We start from the raw sequence: 24,869 nt of genomic DNA, 5'->3' as shown, positions 1-24,869 counted from the left end.
TTCCACCTCAGCCATCCTCGAAGTGTTTTTCCGTGGGTAACCACTTCTCCTCCAGGCAAATGTCGGCATGGTACCTAACTTAAGGCCACGGCCGTTTTCTTATCTCTTCGTTGTCTATCCCTTTCAATCATCCGATCCTTCACAAGACCTCTGTTCAGCTGAGGATACCTGGGTGAGGTACTGGTCCTCCTTTCCAATTGTATCCCCGACTCAATGTTTCCCGCTCCTGGACACTGTCCTTGAGGTGGTAGATATGGAATTCATCGCTGAATCCGAGGGGAAAAGCAACCCTGGAGGGTAAACGGATTAAGAAAGAAAGAAAGAAAGAAAGAAAGTTAGACAGAAATTTATTCCGAGAAATTGAAATATTTGCCTACTCGATTTCAGTATCTTGACCCGAATATTTTTGAGATATTTTTCAAACAAAATCGTAAAAGCGATAAGGAGTAAACCACACTCCCCGCTAGTTCTTAAGAAGCTCTCGCAGTGAACATGGTCGTAGTCTCGATGTCACGAGGCGGGATACAGTGTCCATTGACCTGCTGGAAACAAAACTCTTGATTTCATTCTCTGATAACATTTCAGTGTGTCCTTTTGTTCAGTATATGCCTTATGGTGAAAGTGTCAGCGTTCAAGACGTCTTTAATTTAATCGTGGGTCCCCATTGCTCGTCGGATGGTAAAATTATATTCTGTTAGTTTGTAGCAAAGAGGAGAGTGAAATTTGTTTTGTATATCCTTCTAAAATGTTAGCCTATTATCAATTTAGCAAAATAAAAGTGGTATTTTAGTTTATAAATGCTAATTAATATACATACAATTGAAGCTGCCTAAAAATAGGTTAGAAGTTATTTTTTCATACTTGAGAGCCTATTTTAGGCATTTAAAATAAAAAAATCCACAGTTCTATACCTTCAGGCAAGCAACTCAATGTTGAAAACATCCTAGGGATATGATCTACGAATTTTAGGCAAATAAAATATAATATATTATATAGCAAAGTCACCTCCGTACAGGCCATGAAGGCCCTTGGAGGAGTGGAAGGTAAAGGCTTCCACCATTGTTAACCTCGGCCGCCTTTGCCCCCAAGAATTAACCTGGTACTCATTTTTGGTGTAGGCTGAGTGAACGTCAGGGCCATATGCACCTCCGGAAGTGGAAATCTAGTTTCTTAAATTTTACGACTTCCTGACGGGGATTCGAACGCACGTCCTTCCGGGCGCACCGAGCACGCCCTTACCGCCTCGGCCAGGCAGCCCCTAATATATTATATAATATATATAAATATATTGTTTATTTATTCCTAGACATTACAATCCTTTTCTTAATCATCATGATCCGATCGATTGGATTAGCAGTTTGCCTTTTTCTACCACTACGAGTGCTAATGTGAGTCAATGCATTGTTTCACTTAAGCCCTTATGACTACATTCGGTGTGGACATTTTTGAAAAAAAAAACGCCTGAGGGTATTGAATCAAGGAACACATTAGAGAAAGAATTCTGTAAATAAATTAATTTAGCTGAGATTTGAATTATAAACTAGTAAAGAAACAAGCGATTTTAGTCTGTTTTACCGGAACTGCATTTAGGCCGGAATTCGTTTTTGAAATTTTTGTTCTAGTTTGATAGAGTTATCCAAAACGCACAATTTGAAGAATTTTCGGGCCCTTTAACCCTTTAACTGTCGGCACAATTGAGGCAATTGCTTTATTTTACGTTTTCCGTAGTCTGGGGACCCCTACTTTGTCTGTTATGAAATATTTTCAACATTAACATTTTAGTGAAGTTAAAGATTACAAAAATCTAGAGCTATTTTTTCGTACAGTAAACTGCATAATTTTTAGATGTCACTGTACAGGAAAGAGCAAATATAGAAATAACGAAGTAAGGCACTAGGAAGTTTTCATCCTATTTTTAATCCAGATCTGAAAATAAACTAGTAGCTCACATTCTACAGGTGGAATCGCAGTTATTTGGTTTTACGTTAGGAGACGTTCGAACACTGGCATTTCAATTGGCACCAAGAATGAACGCTGACTGACCAGTAATCTGATGTTGCTGGCGTGCTTTCTCCCACATACTAGGTCAGAGCTTCACCCACAGGTACAGGAACGGACCGGTTAGCGAGATGCATTGTACACTTAGAGGACGATCACGAATGAAGGAGGCAGAGAATATTGGATTCTAGGAAAATAATTTCCTTTGTTTTCACCCACATTTTACGTACAGTAATAAACAATGTAAATAAATAATGGCGCGTGGTCTCTGTAGAGGCCTGGCGCAGGACGCCATGTACGCAATCTGCGCGTCTATGAGGATACGGCCCTGCCTAAGAGAAATTCTAAGGTTGAAGGCGGCAAATATCGAGCCCCCGAGCCGTAGGAATTAACAAACGACCTATCCGGAAATCGAATCCAAGGTTCCTTGTACCTAAGGCCAGCACGCTAACCATATAGCCATGGAGCCGCACAATCTGCTAGTGAAGAACAGGCACCTAAACGTCTGAATCATGGAACTTTTCGCATAGATAGCCCGCGAGTTTAGGTGTGTAGTGCAGTTGGATAGGCACTTTGCCTGCTCTCCTTAAATGTAGTAGGCGTTCAAACCAAACCAAACCTCATGGTGCAACAGCCCCGAGGGTCCATGGCCTACCAAGCGACCGCTGCTCAGCCCGAAGGCCTGCAGATTACGAGGTGTCGTGTGGTCAGCACAACGGATCCTCTCGGCCGTTATTCTTGGCTTCCTAGACGGGTGTAGGCGTTCAAGTGTGGTCAAATACTCCAGAGATCCGTTTGGGATTCACTGACGCGATTAAGAACCTGTTGTTCGTTGCGTTTTCAACGTTTTCTAGACGGACAGAAGTTATAAGGAGACATGTGAATATATAAAACGCTATTATTTGGGATTCCTTGGAAATTTTACCATCATTTTCTGGGACGTTGTTCAACATTATATAGAAACTACTTTCGAGTTTTATAAGGAATCACGGCTGTAAGAAATTCGCTGCATTAATATGCTACGGTCCACCTCTGTGATGTAGTGCTTAGTGTGAATAGCTGCCAACCCCGATGCTCGGGTTCGATTCCCGGCTCTGACACGAAATTTGAAAAGTGGTAGGAGGACTGGAACGGGGTACATTCAGCTTCGGGAGGTCAACAGAGTAGAGGTGGGTTCGATTCCCACCTCAGATATCCTCGAAGAGGTTTTCCTTGGTTTACCACTTCTCCTCCAGGCAAATTCTGGGATGGTACCTAACTTAACACTCCAGTGGTCACGCGGATCACAATGGTGATCCAGCCGTTTAGTTTTTTTCGCTCATGTTTTTTTGTATGATTGTTGACCTTGAGCATCTGTGTACCTTTCTCGTGCGCCATCGCCTCTATGATAATGCAGCAATCTGCTAATCTTGACTAATGGTTATTTCGTTATAGAACAATTTATTCTTGTGGATCACAACTGTGATCCGTGCGACAACTAGCGTGACTTATTTTGACTTTGTTTGTTTTCTTATTACGGTGTCTAATCTCAGTTCATGTGCATATATCTACTCCGTTTTATGAGTTTATATTAATTATTGGTTTATAAGTACAAAATGGATGACTAAGAGTATATAAATCGATGCCTGAATGAACCAGACATTGAGGTACCTCAAAAACATTATGGAGGGAGTAAGTGAGACAAATCAAAATGTTCGGTAATTTTTCAGTTTTTTAAAAATAAATGCATGCATAGTTATATTATACTGTGCAGAAAATAAAGTTATTTTCACAGTGCATAATCATATTCATTGAATAAATGCTACAGAATAGCCGTATATCACCAAGAAAACTGGATCACAATTGTGATCCGCACGACCACTGACGTAACTTATCTTCGCGCGACCACTGGAGTGTTAAGGCCATTGTTGTTTCCTTCCCTTTTCCCTGTCTATCCATTCCAATGTACGCATCCCCCACAAGGCCCATGTTCAGCATAGCAGGTGAGGCTATCTGGGCGAGGTACTGGTCTTCCAGTCCAGTTGTATCTCCGACCCTAAGTCTCACGCTCCAGGACACTGCCCTTGTGGCGGCAGAGGTGGGATCCCTCGCAGAGCCCAGGGAAAAGGACCAACCCTGGAAGTTAAACGGACAGTACAATGAAATATGCTACGACATCTCAGCCTTGATCTTAATAGGACGTGCGTAGTAGGTACCTGGTTCATCCCAAGAATTGTATCCTTTATGTAAATGCGACAGTGTGGTTCATTCAAACCTTTGTGTCGAACTGAGATCTGTCTGATATGAGGGACAGTGGATTCTGTTTTGAACGTCAAGGAGCAAACATTATTCAGCCATTACTACTGACCAATATCTCTCCAGTATTTTTTCTGCCTTATGCACTGTGTTTTCGTAAACCATAAGTCATGACGCTAACTGCAATTGACTCGATGATCCTTCAAGATGAGATACAGTTTAAATGCTACGAGAGTACATTATTTGTAGAGCGAACCTTTTCTATCGTTTGTCTAGGAGTAACAACGTGGACGATAAAGACGTTTATTAAGTATTCAAAGACAGCTCATAATCATAATCATAATCATAATCATAATCATAATCACAATCACAATCACAATCATAATCATAATCATAATCATAATCATAATCATAATCATAATCATAATCATAATCATAATCATAATCATAATCATAATCATAATCATAATCATAATCATCATAGTCATCATAATCATAATCGTAATCATAATCATCATCATCTTTACATCCCATCAAGTTTCTCCAATACTCGAATTATGCCTTCCTTGGTCTTCCTCTTCCTTTCTTTCCTAGTATTTTTCCGTCAAAGACGTTTACTAGGAAGTCACTGTGGCTCAGGATATGACCTACAAGTTTTATCTTCCTTTTTCCATATTTATCAGTCTCCGTTGCTAATTGATTTCCTTTAGAATTCTCGAGTTGTCATTTTTCCAATCCAGCATGTCCCCATCATTTTCCTCCGAGTCCACATTTCAGCTGCTTCCAATGAATCTCTTTTCTTTTTTCCAATAGTCCAGCTCACACACCTCCAGACAAAGGATTTTACAAAAGCCTTTCTTGTTTCTAAATTTATATGGGTATTTGTTCATTTTGAAAAGCCTGTTCAGCAAGAACTACTCTTCTTTTTATTTCCACCTCAATATGATAGGGTTTTAAACACGAATACATAATATTCTATGTTTTAAATCTCGTTGATAAGATCCAGGTTTTGGTGTATCTAGGACATTATGTCTTCAGCTTTAAGCATGGCTAAACCGCAACGACTCGCCAATCAATAATTGCCCAATAAAGATGTATGATATTAGGGAAGTGAGTAGTGAGTTACTATAGTTTTCCGATGCTTTTCTCGCCGAGCCACTGAGTGCTGCCACATATCGGTTTAGTAAGCCAACCATACGTCGCCACACAAGTCATAATGTAACACTGGGCTGATGAGATGGACTGACTACAAAAGGAACGGTGTTACTAGCATCGCTTGTACCTCACTTACTTTCATATTATCAAAGGCAAATGTCAGTCTGAGACTGGTTAGTGAAGGTACCAATCTTGTTCTGGTTCATATTAGAATGCAATATATTCTGTGAAAACAATATCTCATCGAGAAGAACTTGGATTTATTACGCCCGTATAGTAACAAAATCTCCATACAATCTATGTAGAATATTTGCGTGGTGGAAGCTAAAGTCTCATACTCCACTTAGGTGGAATAAGTTTAGGGAACCTACCCTCATCGGTATTTGCTTCCCAAAATAGTGTCTAGGTGTGGAGGGCACTGGCACAGTGGTCCAGCAACTCTACTTCAAACTCGATTATCTTCGTTTGATTCCCGGCGATTTGGGTGGGATTTTCTCTGGGATCAGAACTTGGTGACAACAAGGGCATCCAGTTAAATCATAACTTAACCTGAGTGCTCATTCGAACTCGCTAAAACGCGAAAATTTTACGTTAAAGGGAAAAATTAAATTAGTATTTGTGCATCTGGTTGTCATTTTCTCACTTTTGAACTTTTCGATGAGCAATTGAGATCACACCTTCTAAGTGAAGCAAGCACATCTTGTCTAGGCAACTCCTATGGAATCTGTTGGATGATGAATATTAAACCATTCAGAAGAAGTGCCCTTAACAAAGCACTTAGAATTTTTGCATATTTTATAATGCTTCGATAAATTGTATACTTTTGAAATGTCTTGTACATGTTCTTAGACTTTTCTAATTCAGTTTTTGTTACAGAGTGTCATTTATCAGCTCTTGAAGTAAGTAGAAGGACAAATGTAATACGGTGTGATAACACGGCTAAATATGTATCAGCTGAGTCAATCCAAACCTCTTCAATCTTACGAGTAGATAAATGCTATTTAATGGCACTGAACACCAATTTATGGTGGATATATATAGTACAGTCATTAAATTCGTGTCCCTGTTGTGCACTACAGCGGATTGATTGCACAACAGGATAGTGCCGTGACGGCTCTTCGCTAATCCCAGCAGGAGGTTGTTGCCAACATACAGTGTAAGCGGAACTAAGGTCTTTGTTATGAAGGGCAGTTCAGTGTGAGCGGCGGAACTGGAGAATGTCCTAGTTTGAGCAATGAGCAAATTTCAAGTTCTGCCAAAACTTAGGAAAATCCTCTAACGAAGGCGAAATCGGCCATATCAGCACGACGGTAAAGAGTCACTAAAAGTCACGTCAAGACACTAGGTGGTGCTTGAACTGTAGGCGTCAGTCCAAGAACTAATCGACAGTAGTACACAATTGTATGCTGTGTTGCCTACAGTGTAGGCGCCAGTCCAAGAACTGATCGACAGTAGTACACAATTGTATGCTGTGTTGCCTACAGTGTAGGCACAAGTCCAAGAACTGATCGACAGTAGTACGCATTGTATGCTGTGTTGCCTAAGGTGTAAGCGCCAGTCCAAGAACTGATCGATGGTAGTACGAAATTATTGTATGCTATGTTGCCTACAGTGTAGGCGCCAGTCCAATAACTGATCGACGGTAGTACGCAATTATTGTATGCTATGTTGCCTACAGTGTAGGCGCCAGTCCAAGAACTGATCGACAGTAGTACACAATTGTATGCTGTGTTGCCTACAGTGTAGGCGCCAGTCCAATAACTGATCGACGGTAGTACGCAATTATTGTATGCTATGTTGCCTACAGTGTAGGCGCCAGTCCAGGAACTTATTGATTGTAGTAGTATGACACCTTTTGTAGTAGTTAGTAAAATTTTGTTTCTTTAAGATAAAACTCCCTTCGCAAAGAAGCCATGCTCCCCCCTGCACCCCTAACCTACACCCAACCACCCAATTCATTTCACACACCTTCTCCTTTCCGGCGAATATGCTGTCCAGAGAGAAGGCGTAACTCTCTAGGCGGCCCGCCATACCCTCACAGGTTGGGAAATGCAAACTTGCTCGTACGCACCTTTTGCACTATACAATTATAGAGTTGCAAGGAGGTTGAAAAGAGGCTTTTGAATATTTCAGTGTAACTGATACCCGAACATTGATATGACATACGTACAGAGTGATCCATATAAAAGGAACTTATAAAAACAGCCGATCTCGGTGCATACTGCGCGGTTTCGGGCACGTTTACTTTTAGACAACTTTGGAACTATGCGAGTATGAAGTATCGGAGTGATGTAGCCGTAGTCTGGGTGGGTACTGACTGCGCGCGAAAGGGTAAACTTTGCCCAACTCCGCGCGAATTGGTGTACAACAAATACAGATTCTTATGTGTCTTTCTCATATAAGTAACAGTGTAGCAGCACCAGTAGTAAACAATGTTAGTCATTTGTTTCGAGAATAGTTATGGCTATAGGGATGGTAGCACTGTTAATGGCTGTCAGTTGTTTGAGTGCATATAATGGCGTGCTGATTATACAACAACTTTCATAGATTCTGGATCTGCGTTTCCTCCAGATTTTGGGCTTCTGACACGATCAAGTCAGAAATAATATCCAATAATTGTGACGCATATGGGAGGGCTTTCAGACTCCACTTTAACAGGGCAGTCCTAAGTCTCCAAAAATGGAGAAATAATTTCCGCGCGCGATTGATCTATTCCCAAAACTGACCACCGCCTGCAGCCGGGTGCTTTAAAACACGCAATAATTTATCTTGCGCGCAGTCGGGCGCTTTAAAACAGGTAACAATTTATGTCCGCACGCAGTCGGACAGGTAACAATTTATCTTCGCGCGCAAGCGAACTCTTTAAAACAGGTAACATTTCATCTTCGCGCGCTGTCGGGCGCTTTAAAACAGGTAACAACTTTACCTCCGCGCGCAGCCGGGTGCTTTCAAACAGGTAACAATTTCATTCAGCCCGCCGTTGGGCTCTTTAAAGCAGGTAACAGTTTTACCTCCGCGCGCAAGCGGGCTCTTTAACACAGGTAACAATTTATCTTGCGTGGAGTCGGGTGCTTTAAGACGGGTAACAATTTATCTCCGCGCGCAGTCCGGATCCTTCGCATAATCCATAATTTACATTTCACACATGTTATGGCCGCTAACATCTTTCGAACTAACGCCACAATATTTTTTTCTGGGTTTACGTGGAAGATCCAGTTTGTCCTAATTGTCTAAGAGCAATTTGATGATCTGAAGAAGAATATTGTCATCGAAATCAACATTATTGACCCAGAGATAATGCAGCGAACTCTCAGAAACATGCAACGACGGGCACGGATGCGTCTACAGGCAGAAGTAGATCATTTTTAATATCTACTGAGAGGGTAAGAAATGTAGTTATAAACGTATTTCATGTTTGTAGCTATCACCGAAAAGAAATGAGACATTATTAAATACCACCTGTTTGATATGAATCACCGTGTATCAATAAATATAAGAGGTAAACATTTAGGAGAGTGCTATAATTTTGTGTTCGTCAAGGAGAAGGAATTTTATTCAAAATGTTATAGCTGTGATCAAAAATATCGTTTTTGAAAGGTTTAAGCGAACAGTAGGGAAGTAATTTAAACTAACAGTGTGCATTCTTCCTTATTTTGTGTAGTGGATATGTTGATATGACACCATTGTATAAAGTGAGAACGAAAATAAGAGAAGTGTATAATCAAACAAGTGTAAGACTCGATCGCCGGTACATTTGAGTGTGAAGTCTCAAGACACTCCGAGTATGATATCGGGAGGGGACGCCAGGGTCCTGTTCCCGGTTTTTTTTGTATAGGGTGGGTGGGTGGCTTAATAGAAAGCCTTGCAAGTGGCAGGATTTGATGAGTGAAGTCCCACCGTATTTTCTTAAACTCTGAGAGCTTTGAAGTAGTGTTGAAAAAAATTACGTGACAAATTCTTCAGCTCAATAGTTTTATTTGGTGGAATCCCATCAAGGTGATCAGTTATTACGGAGATATTCAGTGGCACCGCATTTTCTGGAGGAGAAAAGAGAGAAGACGAATAAAATGACAGTGACTGACTCATTCATAATAATATAAAGTTCTTTTTTTAAATGTAATTTTTATTACTTCGCGATGTTCTCTTTCTTCCTGGAGTTTATTCGTAAGTTATGTCTTGATTGATATCTGTAGCGGTACCACTGACATCGCCATTTGGGCAAGGATTACAGGAAAGTAGGTATTTGAAACAGAAAATTATAGTTGATTGGCCTAACGATTTTTAAATAACAACCATTATTTTTCTTGAAATACATCGTTAGACACTTTTTGTAGAAAATATGATCAAGTACCATCAACACTTCTGACACGGAGCTGATACTGAGCACGTACATAGTGACCCCAACTTCCACCGGAGGACCTGCAATTACCACAATCAACGATAACACTACGTTCGCCTTCAATATTCCAACATGCCCACCAACCGAGTTACCGCCGCCGCACCAGAAAATGTGGTTACTTCAAAAGAAGAATGAAATTGCTGATCACTGGAAGCACATTAGGACTCTGATGACGAGCTGCAAGCAATTTTCAAAAAAAAGGAGATCATTTGAAGAGATTATCGTTGATCACTCTGCGATTTAATTCCTTCTCGTTTTGAAATGCTCCTTTCACGTACGTGATGCTGGAGCAGCTACACATCCTTCGGGGTGAGTGTTACCACAAGAGTAGGAGCGTGGCGCCTCATGTCTACATGCGTTACTGTTCATAGCACCCAAAGGAATTAAGAAAGGAAGAAAACGGGATTAATATTTAATGGAGTTCCTTAAACTTACATAGACCTGCATCCCAATAATTTGTCTATAGATAGATTCAGTACTTGTTCTGTAATAGAACGCAATACTGATTATTGATCTTTTTATTTCTATGGAAACAATTGTTGGAAAGTGACAATCCCCGGGCTTGTGTGGTAGGTGTTGTTTCTTTATATTTAATTCGACCCCGTTCACAGAACTACAAGGTGTGATATTTACATTTTATATCGTTATAGAAACAAATGCAAGAAGCCTTAATGCAGTATAGTTGATCGAACGAGTTGTCTGCGGGTACGCGCCATGTAGCATGAAACTTTCATCCAAGAAATGGTGGGTGTGAGGGCCACAATCGACAGTCCTTGAAGGCAGTCTTCAGTGGTTTCCCGTTTTCACACCAGAATTATTATTATTATTATTATTATTATTATTATTATTATTATTATTATCGAGCGGATATAGAGACAAGCTCTGCATTCGGGAGACGCGTGGTGTCGGCTGTGCTGCGAATGCTTTTCTAAGGATTTTCAATTTTATTTCCAGGCAAATGTCGAGGCAATTCCTATTCGCAGGCCACGGCCGATTTCTTCCACCTCTTTGCCCTCTTTCCTCTTCATTAACTCCTCAACTGAGGTTGGCATCAGGAAGGGCATCCGGCCTTAAAACATCCCATATAAATGCATCTCACCTCACAGGACTAAGTGGTAGATATTATTATTATTATTATTATTATTATTATTATTATTATTATTATTATTATTATTATTATTATCTATTATTATTATTAGAGTCAACTGTCAAGAGACTAATTCGTTGCGACTTTCCATGCCACTCTATCCTGTGCTAAGCGTTTTATTTCTACCTGACTAATACATCCTTCATCTATTCTAATCTGTTTGTCATATGCATACCTCATTGTACTTGTACTGTTCTTACTACCTTCACCCCCCTCAGAAGCTAGCTGACCGGACGAGTTGGCCATGCGGTTAGGAGCGCACAGCTGTGCGCTCGCATCCGGTAGATAGGGGGTTCAAACCCCACTGTCGGCAGCCCTGAAAATGGTTTTCCGTGGTTTCCCATTTTCACACCAGGCAAATGCTGGGGCTGTACCTTGATTAAGGCCACGGCCGCTTCGTTCCAATTCCTAGGCCTTTCCTGTCCCATCGTCGCCATAAGACCTATGTGTGTCGGTGTGACGCAAAAAAAAAAAAAAACCAAAAAACTAACTGAACAAGTCCTGAATGTTTCAAGATGTGTCCTATAATTCTATCTATTCTTCTGGTAAAATTTCACCAATTCGACCTCTTGTCACCACTTCGATTCAGTATCGTTTCATTCGTGATTCTATTTACCAATCTCACCTCCAGCATCATTCTGTAACCCCACATTTCAAAAGCTTCTATCTTTATTTCTGAGCTAATTATTAACCATGGTTCACTTCATACAATTCCACAGTTCATAAGAAAGCTGAAACAGCTTTCTAATTATTATTATTATTATTATTATTATTATTATTATTATTATTATTATTATTATTATTATTATTATTATTACGTGAATATTAATAGCCTGGTTCAACCCTTGTGAGACCTATAGCAGTTGAGGCTTCCATCGTCTGCATTACAAATCATGTCTGTATGTTCCGGGCTTGTAGGCCGTGGTCCAGGAGCATGTGATGGACCCGACGTTTTACCGAAGACTGCATTAGGCTTTGCAGCTATCGAAGTCAGTCGGAACCCTTGTGTGTAACGTAGAAATGTTGGGGAGATCACGAACACTCGGTCCCCGAGCAAAGAAAATTCACTGTTCACGATTAAATTTGAACGATCTTACCGCGAATCGAACCTGGAACTCCAAAGCCTTGAGGCTAAGACGCTGACCAGTCATTCAAGAGATTGGATTAATTGACAATGAAAGGCATAATAAGCCCGTTTTAAGATCTATTACGGATGATTTACATGCCATTTCAGTTGTCCTACAGATTTGCAGGTTCACTAAAGCTGTAAAAGTAAGCAGCCCAAAAAATAATCATTCTCGAAATAAACCTTCAAGGTATTAGGTCATATTCAGTATATGTACTAAACATGACCTAAAACGTTGAAAGTGTATTTCAACTACAATGCGGCCGTGGCAATCAAATATTGAATAATCATAATTGTCTCTGTCTTTCTAATTCATGAAAAGAAAATCTTCGGTAAACTTCCTTTTATGGCCCTAAAGATATGTATAATGAAATGATTTTTCAACCCCTGAGATGCTATAGTCGGTAACAAATGTTTCATGTAAGCCACGCCTCTACTCTTTGATGCACCTGTAAAGAAAGCATAACATGGGGCTGGAATTCAGGGCTGGGTCGCCAAAAGCTTAGTAGCTGAAAACAAAATCAAGCAGCAATGCAAGATTTACAAGAATGTAAATTTACCCTTAGTAATAATAAACTAAAGATTTGTACACTATCATACGGGGTTCATTTCTATGGGTAAAGGCAAACGATTCCGAATTATGTGCTTAAAAGACAGGTTTATGTATAAAAATACACATATAAATTGGAATGGAATGGGACTTTCATTCTACACAAATATCAACATTCATTTAAAAATATGTATAAAAATGTCAATATTATTGAAATATGTTTTGAAATGATCCCCGTTATTCTCTTGGATGTTAGAACACCCACAAACAGCATGCAAGGCTTGGATTTTTTCAAACCAAAGTCGAGGAGGAGGCTAGTGGAGGAAACAAAACTTACTTTGGTTCTTTAAGAAAAGTAACAAATCGAGAAGGTGTTTTAACTGAGCCATAATCTAATATTTAAAATGGTGGATGCGGAACAGTAAAGGCGTGTAGTACCATTTTCACTTCAGAGAGCGAGCTGATACTCAGCACGTACATGGTCACTCCGACCTCTACCGGGGGACCTGTGAACATAACATGAGACATGCAGGACCTGCCGCAATCACCAGCCGTAACTGCAGGAGGAGTTACCACCTTAAGAGAACAACATCTCGTAATGTGACATATGTTCAAAATATCTCATCAGTAGTTACAAAGGCTTTTGAAGTTTTAATTTTTACTTTAAAATACAAACTGATTGCTTATTCAAATATATTGCATGGTCTTACATAATATTACTTAAACATACTTATACTTACTCGTCCTGTAAAAGAGGCATAGTTAATTCTGTTGATCGAGCTCATCCGGTAGGGAGATTACAGTTTAATAGAATCTTAATAGCATTATTTCCATTACACTGACTATTAAAGACACTGTTGTTAGATATTACATCTAGGAGTTAACAGAGCAGCTTAAATGCTAATATCTTTCCGAAGCGGTATTATGATGAGTTTGTAGCTGATAGGTAATGGGTCAATTTTAAGTAAAAGATTAGTTTCATTTAGGATGTAAAATCAAAATTGTAATCTCTTGCATGAATCATGTCATGCCATGAAAAGGTTAAGAACACTGTGTGGATTCTTAATCAAAACTACAATCCTTTACTTGAAGCGTTCGTTGATATTTACTCCGTAGTGTATTTCTTTCAAATTATGTTTGTTTGTTGTTTGTTTTGGCTGTAATAGAAATATGCCTAATTTCCAATAAATTGAATACACATTCCACAGTTTTTGGCGATCTGGAACTGGAGGAAGGGAACACTCTATTCTGGTAAGGATGTAAAGGAGAGGGCGTCTTTGTTAAGGTCCCAGTTAGAGTATGGTTCCAGTGTATGCGACCCACACCAGGATTAATTGATACGAGACCCGGAAAAGATCCAACGGGAAGCAGGACGATTTGTTCTGGGTGATTTCCGACAAAATAGTATTACGAAAATATACCTTTGCAAACTTTGGGTTGCGAAGACTAGCTCGAATAACAAGGGAACGGCGCTTACCAGGGAATCGTCGATCTTACGTAAAATTTACGCACACGTTAAGTGAGCCAAAAATAACACAGTGGGCTAATAACTTCTTTCGAAAATTCATTCATTCATTCATTCGTACGACCTACAGAAAACGTTAAAGTTGGTATATTTGAACTGCCGCACTCGGCTACGCAGTCCTACACTGTGTGCTGAGTTCACATGTCGAGGCCCGGTTTCATCAACATGGGTTAAATCTACTCTAACCCTGGGTTTGTTAACTTGGCGTTAATATACTCTAACCTTAGGTTTGTTAACTTGGGGTTAATATACTCTAATCGTAGGTTTGTAAACTTGGGGTTAATATACTCTAACCCTGGGTTTGTTAACTTGGGGTTAATACATTCTAACCCTGGGTTTGTTAACTTGGGGTTAATATTTTAACTTATTCTTACGAGTCATGCACTTCACCAAGCTATTTCGGCAGAGGGTTAACTAACACCGTATTCACCCTCGCTGGAAACAGCTGCCGTACCGATCAAGGAGGCAGTGTCTAAAAATTAGAGATTATGAACACACTTCTTGCGTGGTTCTTTTGTTTATTTCTTGCGCGGTATTTCATTTTCTTCAGTTCCGTGGTAGATATTAATCTTCTGTGATCGTGATAGAACTGATTGCAGTGATCGAAAAATGGAAGAAGTTTCTCCTTTAGAAAACAAACATTACTTATTGAATTAGCCACCAAGTACCAAAGCGTTATAGAATGAAAGAATACTGGCGGTATAAAATTGAAACAAAAGGACACATAGGAAAATATAACAGGGGAATTTAATAGCATTGCCCACGTTACAGACCAACTTGCAACTATGTAACGAATGTTGAGGTTAGAATCACTGATTACTTGACAATTGACAGAAAATTAACCCTCGATGTCTCCGAAAATTGCATGAAACGACCCTGTGGTATAAAACTTTAATGCAATCGATACCTTTAGTATAGGAGAGAGAGGCCTATTTCGGTCAGTTGTGTATTCGAACCTCTCGCCAATTTCATCGACGACTTTATCGACGGCGGTTTTTGACAGTCTATACCTCTTCAGAAATTGTTGCTCAGATAGATTTTGAAAGTCGTTCGTTCTTATTATAGGCCTAATTATGTTAAGAACACCATTGAACAAATCTAAATAAAGCAACTCTGCATCAGACGCATGATTTACGGTGGCCATTTTGCTTTTAACATCGAGTTAACAGTTTAACCCAGGGGTTAACTTAACTCCCGTCTTAACCTAGAGTTAAAATTAACTCTCCTTGATGAAAGAGAATGAACAGTCAGAGTTAAAACTGTATAACTCGGGGTTAAGGTTGATGAAACCGGCCTTGAGAGACCGCTACTCTACACCCTACCAGCAACTTGCACTGCCCAACAACTGGTACGACGCCATGCTGATATATATTTAAAAAGTAAGGCTGTTCAATATTGGAGAAGTGGTAAGTGGGGTCAGCTTTCCTTTTCGTCGCTGAAACAAAAGTTTCATCGTGTCAAAAAAAAAAAAAAAAAAAAAAAAAAAAAAAAAAAAATTAAAAAAAAATTCATGTGGGCAAAGCATGGTAAAGAACAGTGGGACGCGCGCGACAAATTGAGGGCAATAGCACGAACACAAGAACCTCTTTTATCCGGCCTTCATTAATCGCTAGTTGCTTTACGTCGCACCAACACAGATAGGTCTTATGGCGACGATGGGACGGGGGGGGGGGGACGACGACTAGGAGTGGGAAGGAAGCTGCCGTGGCCTTAATTAAGATAAGCCCCAGCATTTTCCTGGTGTGAAAATGGGAAACCACGGAAAGCCAGGGCTGCCGACAGTGAGGTTCGAACCTACTATCTCCCGAATACTGGATACTGGCCTCACTTAAGCGACTGCAGCTATCGAGCTCGGTCCTTCGTTAATCCGGATCTCCGTTTTATCCGGATCGAAAATAATAAAAATGTATTTTTACTTGTACAGCATTTCTTTTACGGCGTCGACTCTTCTTGAACGTCTTTTCTGCCAACGATAGTTAAGGACAGGAATTGGAAGTAATTCGGCTACGGTCTTTCAAATGTACCATCCCGGCGTTCGCATGGAATGGAGAATGGGAAACCGTGGAAAACCATTCCCAGGACGGCCGAGGTGGGATTCGAACCCACGCTCTTCTGAATGCAACGCACTATTAATTCACTGATGCTGAATTCGAAAATGAAACCTGCGCTCCATGAGAAGAAACAATGACTCATGGAGAGGCAACAATGCAGCTGGACTAACTTGATGGCCTATTTAGAATCCTTGACTGAAACCGCACCAGCAGAACTGTTGTTAGTAAAACGTCTTCGTGATCGTGCTGCGCGCACGCTATACAAATGTAGAACAGAAAAAGCTCACACATTATTTTGGTGCACAAAACAGAGTCGTAAATGTAAGAAAAGTGTTCTTATATTTTTTGTACATACATACATACATTATCATTATGGACTGTTATGCCTTACAGCGTTCAGTCTGCAAGCCTCTGTGAATTTATTAAACGTCGCCACAATCCTCGATTTGCAACTAGTGTTGTGGCCTCTTATCTTTAAATCGTTAGTAACTGATTCTAACCATCGTCGCCTTGGTCTACCTCTACTTCTCTTACCCCCATAGCAGAGTCCATTATTCTCCTAGGAAACCTATCCTCCTCCATTCGCTCACATGACCCCACCAACGAAGCCGGTTTATGCCTACAGCTTCATCCATCGAGTCCATTCCTAAATTAGCCTTTATCTCCTCATTCCGAGTACCCTCCTGCCGCTTTTCCCACCTGTTAGTACCAGCAATCATTCTTGCTACTTTCATGCTTGTTACTTCTAGCACCGAGCTCGATAGCTGCAGTCGCTTAAGTGCGGCCAGTATCCAGTATTCGGGAGATAGTAGGTTCGAACCCCACTGTCGGCAGCCCTGAAGATGGTTTTCCGTGGTTTCCCATTTTCACACCAGGCAAATGCTGGGGCTGTACCTTAATGAAGGCCACGGCCGCTTCCTTCCTAGTCCTAGGCTTTTCCTGTCCCATCGTCGCCATAAGACATATCTGTGTCGGTGCGACGTAAAGCCAATAGCGGGTTACTTCTAGCTTATGAATAAGATATCCTGAGTCCACCCAGCTTTCACTCCCGTAAAGCAAAGTTGGTCTGAAAACTGACCGATATAAAGATAGTTTCGTCTGGGAGCTGACTTCCTTCTTACAGAATGCTGTCGATCGCAACTGCGAGCTCACTGCATTAGCTTTACGACACATTGATTCAATCTCACTTACTATATTACCATCCTGGGAGAACACACAACCTAAATACTTGAAATTATCGAACTGTTATAGCTTTGTATCACCAATCTGACATTCAATTCTGTTGAATTTCTTACCTACTGACATCAATTTAGTCTTCAAGAGGCTCATTTTCATACCATACTCATTGCACCTATTTTCAAGTTCCAAGATATTAGACTGCAGGCTTTCGGCCCAATCTGCCATTAAGACCAAGTCGTCAGCATAGGCCAGACTGCTTACCACATTTCCACCTAACTGAATCCCTCCCTGCCATTTTATACCTTTCAGCAGATGATCCATGTAAACTACGAACAGCAAAGGTAAAAGATTACAGCCTGTCTAACCACTGTAAGTACCCTGAACCAAGAACTCATTCTACCATCAATTCTCACTGAAGGCCAATTTTCAACATAAATGGCTTCGATTGATTTTAACAATCTGCCTTTAACTCCATAGTCCCCCAGTATAGCGAACACCTTTTCCCTCGGTACCCTGTCATATGCTTTCTCTAGATCTACGAAACGTAAACACAACTGCCTATTCCTCTCGTAGCATTTTTCAATTACCTGGCGCATACTGAAAAATCTGATCCTGACAGCCTCTCTGTGGTCTGAAACCACATTGGTTTTCATCCAACTTCTTCTCAACGACTGATCGCACCCTCCCTTCCAAGATGCCAGTGAACACTTTGCCTGGTATACTAATCAATGAGATACCTCGATAGTTGTTGCAATCCTTCCTGTTCCCTTGGTTATAGATAGGTGCAATTACTGTTCTACTCTACTTACTACTCTATGAAGCCATTTCATCCCTGCCTTCCCACTATACTTCACCATTTCAGGTCTAATTTCAAAATTCCTGCTGCTTTATGACAATGGATTTTATTTACCATCCTTTCCACTTCCTCAAGAATAATTTCACCAACATCATTTTCCTCCTCCCCATGAGCTTGGCTGTTTGCAACACAACCGGAATGATTTCCTTTTACATTAAAAAGATGTTCAAAATATTCCCTCCACCTCTCCAGTGATTCCCTGGGATCTATTATGAGTACACCTGAGTTACTTAAAACACTGTTCATTTCCTTTTTCCCTCCCTTGTTAAGATTCTTTATTACTGTCCAGAAAGGTTTCCCTGCTGCTTGACCTAGCCTTTCCAGGCTATTACCAAAATCTTCCCACGACTTCTTTTTGGATTCAACAACTATTTGTTTCGCTCTGTTTCTTTCATTTACGTACAAATCCCTGTCTGCCTCGGCCCTTGTTTGGAGCCATTTATGATAAGCCTTCTTTTTACGTTTACAAGCTGCTCTCACTTTATCATTCCACCAAGATGTTCGCCTTCTCCCATCTTTACACACAGTTGTTCCTAGGCATTACCTTGCTGTTTCTACTACAGCGTCCCTGTAAGCCACCCATTCACTTTCTATATCCTGAACCTGCTTACTGTCTACTCTTAGAAACTTCTCACTAATCATATCCATGTACTTCAGTCTAATTTCCTCGTCCTGGAGATTTTCTACCCTTATTCGTTTGCAGACAGATTTCACTTTCTCTACCCTAGGTCTAAATATACTTAGTTCACTACAGATCAGATCATCGAAAAATCCCCGGAAAACTCGTATATTCCTAACAGATTTCCTGAATTCGAAGTCGGTTAAGATATAGTCTATTATGGATATGGTACCCCTAGCCTCCCATGTGTAGCGGTGAATGGCCTTACGCTTGAAGAATGTATTCGTAACAGCTAAACCCATACTAGCACAGAAGTCCAGCAAACGCTTCCCATTCCCAATAGCTTCCATATCTTCCCCACATTTACCAATCACCTTTTCGTATCCTTCAGTTCTATTCCCAACTCTCGCATTGAAATATTTTTTGTAGGATTGAAAAAAGGTATTACTGTACAACTTATATTAATAGATTATATAGCATGTACTGTATTTGGTTTTTAGTTTTTCCCGGATTATCTGAATTTTCAATAATCCGGATCAGTTCCGGTCCCACTTAATTCGGATAAACGAGGTTCTTGTGTACTGTCAGAAAGAAAATCGATTTTGCCCATCAAAATAATGAAATAATTCACGATATGATCATCCAGCAGTGGGCCATGCAAGTTCTTCTTGAAGAACAATGCGCGGGTTTTAAAGCATGCTACACGTGGGTACGTAACTTTAAGAAGCGGCCTGGTACTGTGTCGCGGGAAAAACATCTCTAACGACGAAGAAGAAGACCAACAAAGAAGTAGAAACCATGTCAGCAGCAGAAATATTCGTAGAAGAATTTAAATCTGTCCGCCTCTTGGTTTAGTGGTTAGCGTGATTAGCTGCCACCCCCGGAAGCTCGGGTTTCGATTCCCGGTTCTTCCACGAAATTTGAAAGGTGGTACGAGGGTTGGAACGGGGTCCACTCAGTCTCGGGAGGCCAACTGAGTAGAGGTGAGTTTGATTCCGTGATTTTCCACTCCTCCTCCAGGCAAATGCTCCCTCCCTCTTCCTTGTCTATCCCTTCCAATCTTCCCATCCCCCACGAGGCCCCTGTTCAGCCTAGCAGGTGAGGCCGCCTGGGCGAGGTAGTGGTCATCCTCCCCAGTTTTATCCCCAGACCCAGAGTCTGAAGCTCCAGGACACTGCCCTTGAGGCGGTAGAGGTGGTATCCCTCGCTGAGTCCTAGGGAAAAACCGACCCTGGAGGGTAAACAGATAAAGAAAAAGAAGAAGATGTTAGATCTGTTATAGAGTCCTACGGCCCCAGAAACGTGTGAAACAGTGATCAGAGAGGATTCAGCCTGGAAATGTGTACGGGGAGGAAGGGGAAAAGTCAGTTACCGCAGCAGTGAAATCTGTGATGTCCACCATCCACAGTTACATCGTAATGCCGAAGTTTATCGCAAGTGGCGAACTAACGAGGTCTTTATGCATCACTTTATTAGAGTCGAAAGGCGTGTTTCGTGAAATGGTGACAAAGAACATGTTTTCGCATGAAAATATTAATGTCGGTTGTACTAAATCCGGAAAAATATACAAGTGAACGAATAATTTAATGGTGTATTCAAGTTAAATACACCGTCCGGTAAAGTTGCACTCATTCTGGATTCATTTTCTGGACATAAATCTACACAAAACGAAGTGTGAGCCTGAAGGACATCAGGAACGCCAAAATCCGGACACTGGTATCCTTTATAGGAGCACTAGGGCTGGACTAGGCAAACCCGTTCAAGGGGCACAAAGGGTCTTCATAGACCTACGTGTGGAGCTCTGCGAAAACAGGGCTCACCCATTTCTTATCTATCTATCTATCTACACAAAACGAAGATACCGTACAGCTGATGATCATCCCTCCTGTTGTCACAGCTTACTGTCAACCACTATATGTATACGGGTTTAGAGTATGGAAAGGTTTTGTTGGTAGATTATATGACACTGTTCGATTATTGAATTTGGATGTTGTTTTGCCGCAGAGGAACACCATCAGTCTCTGACATCACCAACTGTAGTCTCCACATTTTCGTCCCATGCGGTAATACGCCTGGTACTGAAGTCAGAACTTGTCCAATAAATCCGAGAGCCTTTGAGCATTCTGTGCAAAATTGTTTTGACAGCAGTGAGTTAAAATGTTCCACTTGCCCTTATCCTCGTTTGGTTAGGTGTCGTTGGTGTAGAACCACTTCGTGCTTTCAACATTTCTACCACAAGCATCACTGTTGCAGAAACTATAAGGAGTAAGTTGCTTTCCTGTGTAATGTTCCTTGTTATACTGGTTAAACTTTATTTTCACCATAACAATCTTATTCTATTACCTTTATTGCCCCACAGTCAATGCAGGTTATTAAATTAGTTATCTTAATGCCGCTACATCGTTTTCGCGATGTGCTGCACAGTGATCAGTGGTGTGGTCTCTCGACGAGTGAACCTAGCACGCGCCACAGTCCTGCATAGTAAAGCGCACCAATTCAAACATGCGAAATTTGAAACTCTCTTAATTTCCGAAAGAAATGTTTTGGCACTTGTGTTATTCTTGGCTCATTTAACGTGCATGCAAAATGTACGTAAAATCCGTGATTCCCAAGTACGCGTCCTTCTTTTGCACGTGGTATGTGCTGAGCTGTCAGTGGAGAGTTGGCGTGGAATGATATTAGTAGACGAATATGCTAGAGTGGACTTTTAACCCTCTCCAGGCCTATGACTCCAATTTCATGTTTTCTGTGAATTTCCTAAGTAACTCTTTCATATTATATTTGGAATCACTGTTCTATTCCTTTATTTTTCCTAAAATTGTATGGATTTTTTTGCACAGAAACTTTATTCATAACTATTTGAAGGGGATTTTCAAGAATTTTCTTTTCCAACTGTCAAATAAATTTTGGGCTCGAGGGGGTTAAAGGTAGGAAAGATAATAATATGAACATAAATTTAGAATTCAAGAGGATAAATTGGGAGAATATTAATTTGTAGAATGAGGAGTGAGGGATTTCAATAATTTATCAGGGTATATGTCTGATAAATTGCCAAGTTCTTTGAAAAGTTAAACACCCCCTGTGGGGACGGTAGAATAACACCCACCGTATCCCCTGTCTGTCGTAAAAGGCGACTAAAAGGGGCCCCAGGGGCTCTGAACTTTGGAGCGTTGGTTTGCCACCACGGGGCTCTTAGCCGAGTCCTCATTGCTTCCACTTACTTGTGCCCGGCTCCTCACTTTCGTCTATCCGATCTGACCTCTCTTGGTCAACACTTGTTCTTTTCCGACCCCGACGGTATTACGTATGGATGCCTAGGGAGTCTTTCATTTTCACGCCCTTCGTGGCCCTTGTCTTCCTTTGGCCGATATATTCATTTTTCGAAGTGTCGGACTCCTTCCATTTTTTCCCTCTGATTCGTGTTATATAGCGGATGGTTGCCTAGTTGTACTTCCTCTTAAAACAATAATCACCACCACCAGGTAAACAACTGATAGGGAATATGCCATCTGGGTGAAAGCCCTTAATGGGAATGAACGTTGAATTTCAAGTCATGTAAAAGTCTTTAAGAACATAGTATGGATTCCTGTTATTGAGTGGTTTTTTGCTACTCTTCAACAAGGTAAGTAACGAGTAGGAATGGATCAAGCTACTCCAGAAAAACAAATAGTTCCTTGTTTTTCACCGTCCAGTGACTTGAAAAACAGTCTGATTTTTCTTCACCATTTACATAGTGCCAGCGACAGAAGAGTTGGTGTCGAAAATGCGGGAGAAGAAAAGATGATTAGTTCAAAAGGCAGTAATATCCTTTGCTTTGGTGTTATGGGACGAGTTATTGCAAGTGTTGATCGAGGAGAGGAGATCTTCAGGAGTAATACAATGAAACACATTTTATACCCTCATTTACCGTTTGCGCAGGATCATGGTTAAACGATTAGCATGCTGGACTTTGGTCTAACGGGTCCCGAGTTCAATTCTAGGTCGAGTCACGGATTTTAACCTTAATTTGTTAATTCTTCTGGCTCGGGGGCTATGTGTTTTAATGGTGAAAACATTTCTTAACGGACAAAGTAGGAGTTCCCATACTACGAAAAATGTGAAATTGTGTGGAAAGTTGAAAGGCTAAAGAGCAGGAAAGGTTGAAAAATTGTGAGCCTAGCTCTATGAAAAAAAAAAAAAAAAACAAGGATCATTTCCGACCTAAACGCAGTTCCGGAAATATAGCCAAAGTAGTTTGTTTCTTTATTCGTTTCATTTTTTATTCAAATCCTAGACAAATTAATTTATTTACGTACTTATTTCCGTGTTAGCCTCTGTGGTGTTGTGGTTAGCGTGATTATCTGCCATCCCCGGAGGCCCGGGTTCGATTCCCGGCTCTGCTACGGAATTTGAAAAGTAGTACGAAGGCTGGAACGGGGTCTACTGCTGGCCCCGCTGTATAAGAGTAGTGTGCCTGCTTCTTACCCGAAGGCCCAATGTTAAATTCCCAGTCATGTCAGGGATTTTTACTTGGATCTGAGGGCTGGTTAGAGGTCCACCCAGCCTACGTGATTACAATTGAGGAGCTATCTAACGGTAAGATAGTCAGAAATATCGGTCGAGAAGATTCGTCGTGGTGACCACACGTCGCCTCGTAATCTGCAGGCCTTCGAGCTGATCAGCGGTCGCTTGGTAGGTCATGGCCTTTCGGGGCTGTTGCGTCATGGCATTTGGTTTGTTTCTAGATAGACAATCGGTAGGGAATCTGCCACCTGGAACTGCTAACATACTTTCACACTGCAGTTTTGTTTCTTTGGAGGGTACGGAGGTCAGGAGCTTGGTATATGCTGTTTATAACCACGACTAATGTAAGCTACACTTACTTTCGTCTGCGTGAATGCCCTCAACGAGATAAATACATGATTTTGTTATTGACCTCATCCTGAAAACTACTTTGTATTTATATCGCTTGTTCAGACTGCAACGCAGAAAGGCGGCTCACAGTGTTGTTCACGTATCTTTGATCCATTTTGGTGTGTACCGTTATGAGGAACTTGTCCACGTACACGATATGAAAACACAAACACGTCGTAGTTTATGGGATTAATCACGAGCAGTGGTGACTTTTGACCCTTATCCACTTCTGCGAGAGGCAGTCTATCCTTCTATCTTTACACATATGGTGTACTAACTTAATTTAGACCCCAAACCATCTTTCGGGCCAACTGCTATTAAAGACTCAAATTGATAACAGACTGTCACTGATTTCACAAATATAGTTAAAGTATATTGTTGGTAACAACGCTATCTATATTGTGTAAATTAGGACAATACGGATAACAATAAAAACAATAAAAATACCAGAACACACTCCTTATAATAAGGCTGACAAATCATAATAGAGTCGTTAAAATGGGCTGTGCCGGGCTGAGTGGCTCAGACGGTTGAAGCGCTGGCCTTCTGGCCCCAACTTGGCAGGTTCGATCCTGGCTCAATCCAGTGGTATTTGAAGATGCTAAAATACGTCACCCTCGTGTCGGTAGATTTACGGGCACGTGAAAGAACTCCTGCGGGACTAAATTGCGGTACCTCGGCGTCTCCGAAAACCGTAAAAGAGTAGTTAGTGGGACGTAAAACAAATATAATTAATTAAAACGGGCTGCAATGATTTTCAATGTAGGTGAAACGTTTCGCTACTTTATCGTACTCAGTCTCCATAATAACTAAGATAGTGCCATATTTCAAATTTCGAGGCTCTTATGTAAATTTTCCGTCCATAGAGACTATCAAAACTGAAACCTATGCCGTTAAGAGTGCTACAATTTCGATTAAATCGTATTCAGATACACAAGTACAGGTGGATGAATATGCGAATCAAATCATGGGCGCCCATATGACAGTTTGTAGGGGGGGGGGCAGACCTGGAGGTATGTAGTATTTTTAATAGTTTGGAAGATGAATGGGGACTTATATTCCGCGGTAAAATATCATCCACGGTGTCCCCTGCCTGTTGGTTTGGGCGGGGGTGTACTAACACTTCCACGTAATAC

At 40.9% G+C, this 24,869-nt stretch overlaps 1 protein-coding gene across 1 annotated transcript in view; it reads right to left on the bottom strand.

Annotated features, from left to right (window-relative positions):
* The window catches only part of Rdl (Resistant to dieldrin), a 493,946-nt gene that overhangs the window by 174,113 nt on the left and 294,964 nt on the right, over positions 1 to 24,869 (bottom strand). Inside the window, exon 3 of the mRNA XM_067138847.2 lies at positions 13,049 to 13,116. Within this exon, the coding sequence (XP_066994948.1) occupies positions 13,049 to 13,116 (68 nt within the window). The remainder of the gene's footprint in view (positions 1 to 13,048; positions 13,117 to 24,869) is intronic.

Source organism: Anabrus simplex, chromosome 1 (assembly GCF_040414725.1).
Source record: "Anabrus simplex isolate iqAnaSimp1 chromosome 1, ASM4041472v1, whole genome shotgun sequence".
NCBI lineage: Eukaryota > Metazoa > Arthropoda > Insecta > Orthoptera > Tettigoniidae > Anabrus > Anabrus simplex.
Note: the sequence above shows the minus strand (reverse complement) of the source record. Positions and strands in the feature narration are given on the sequence as shown.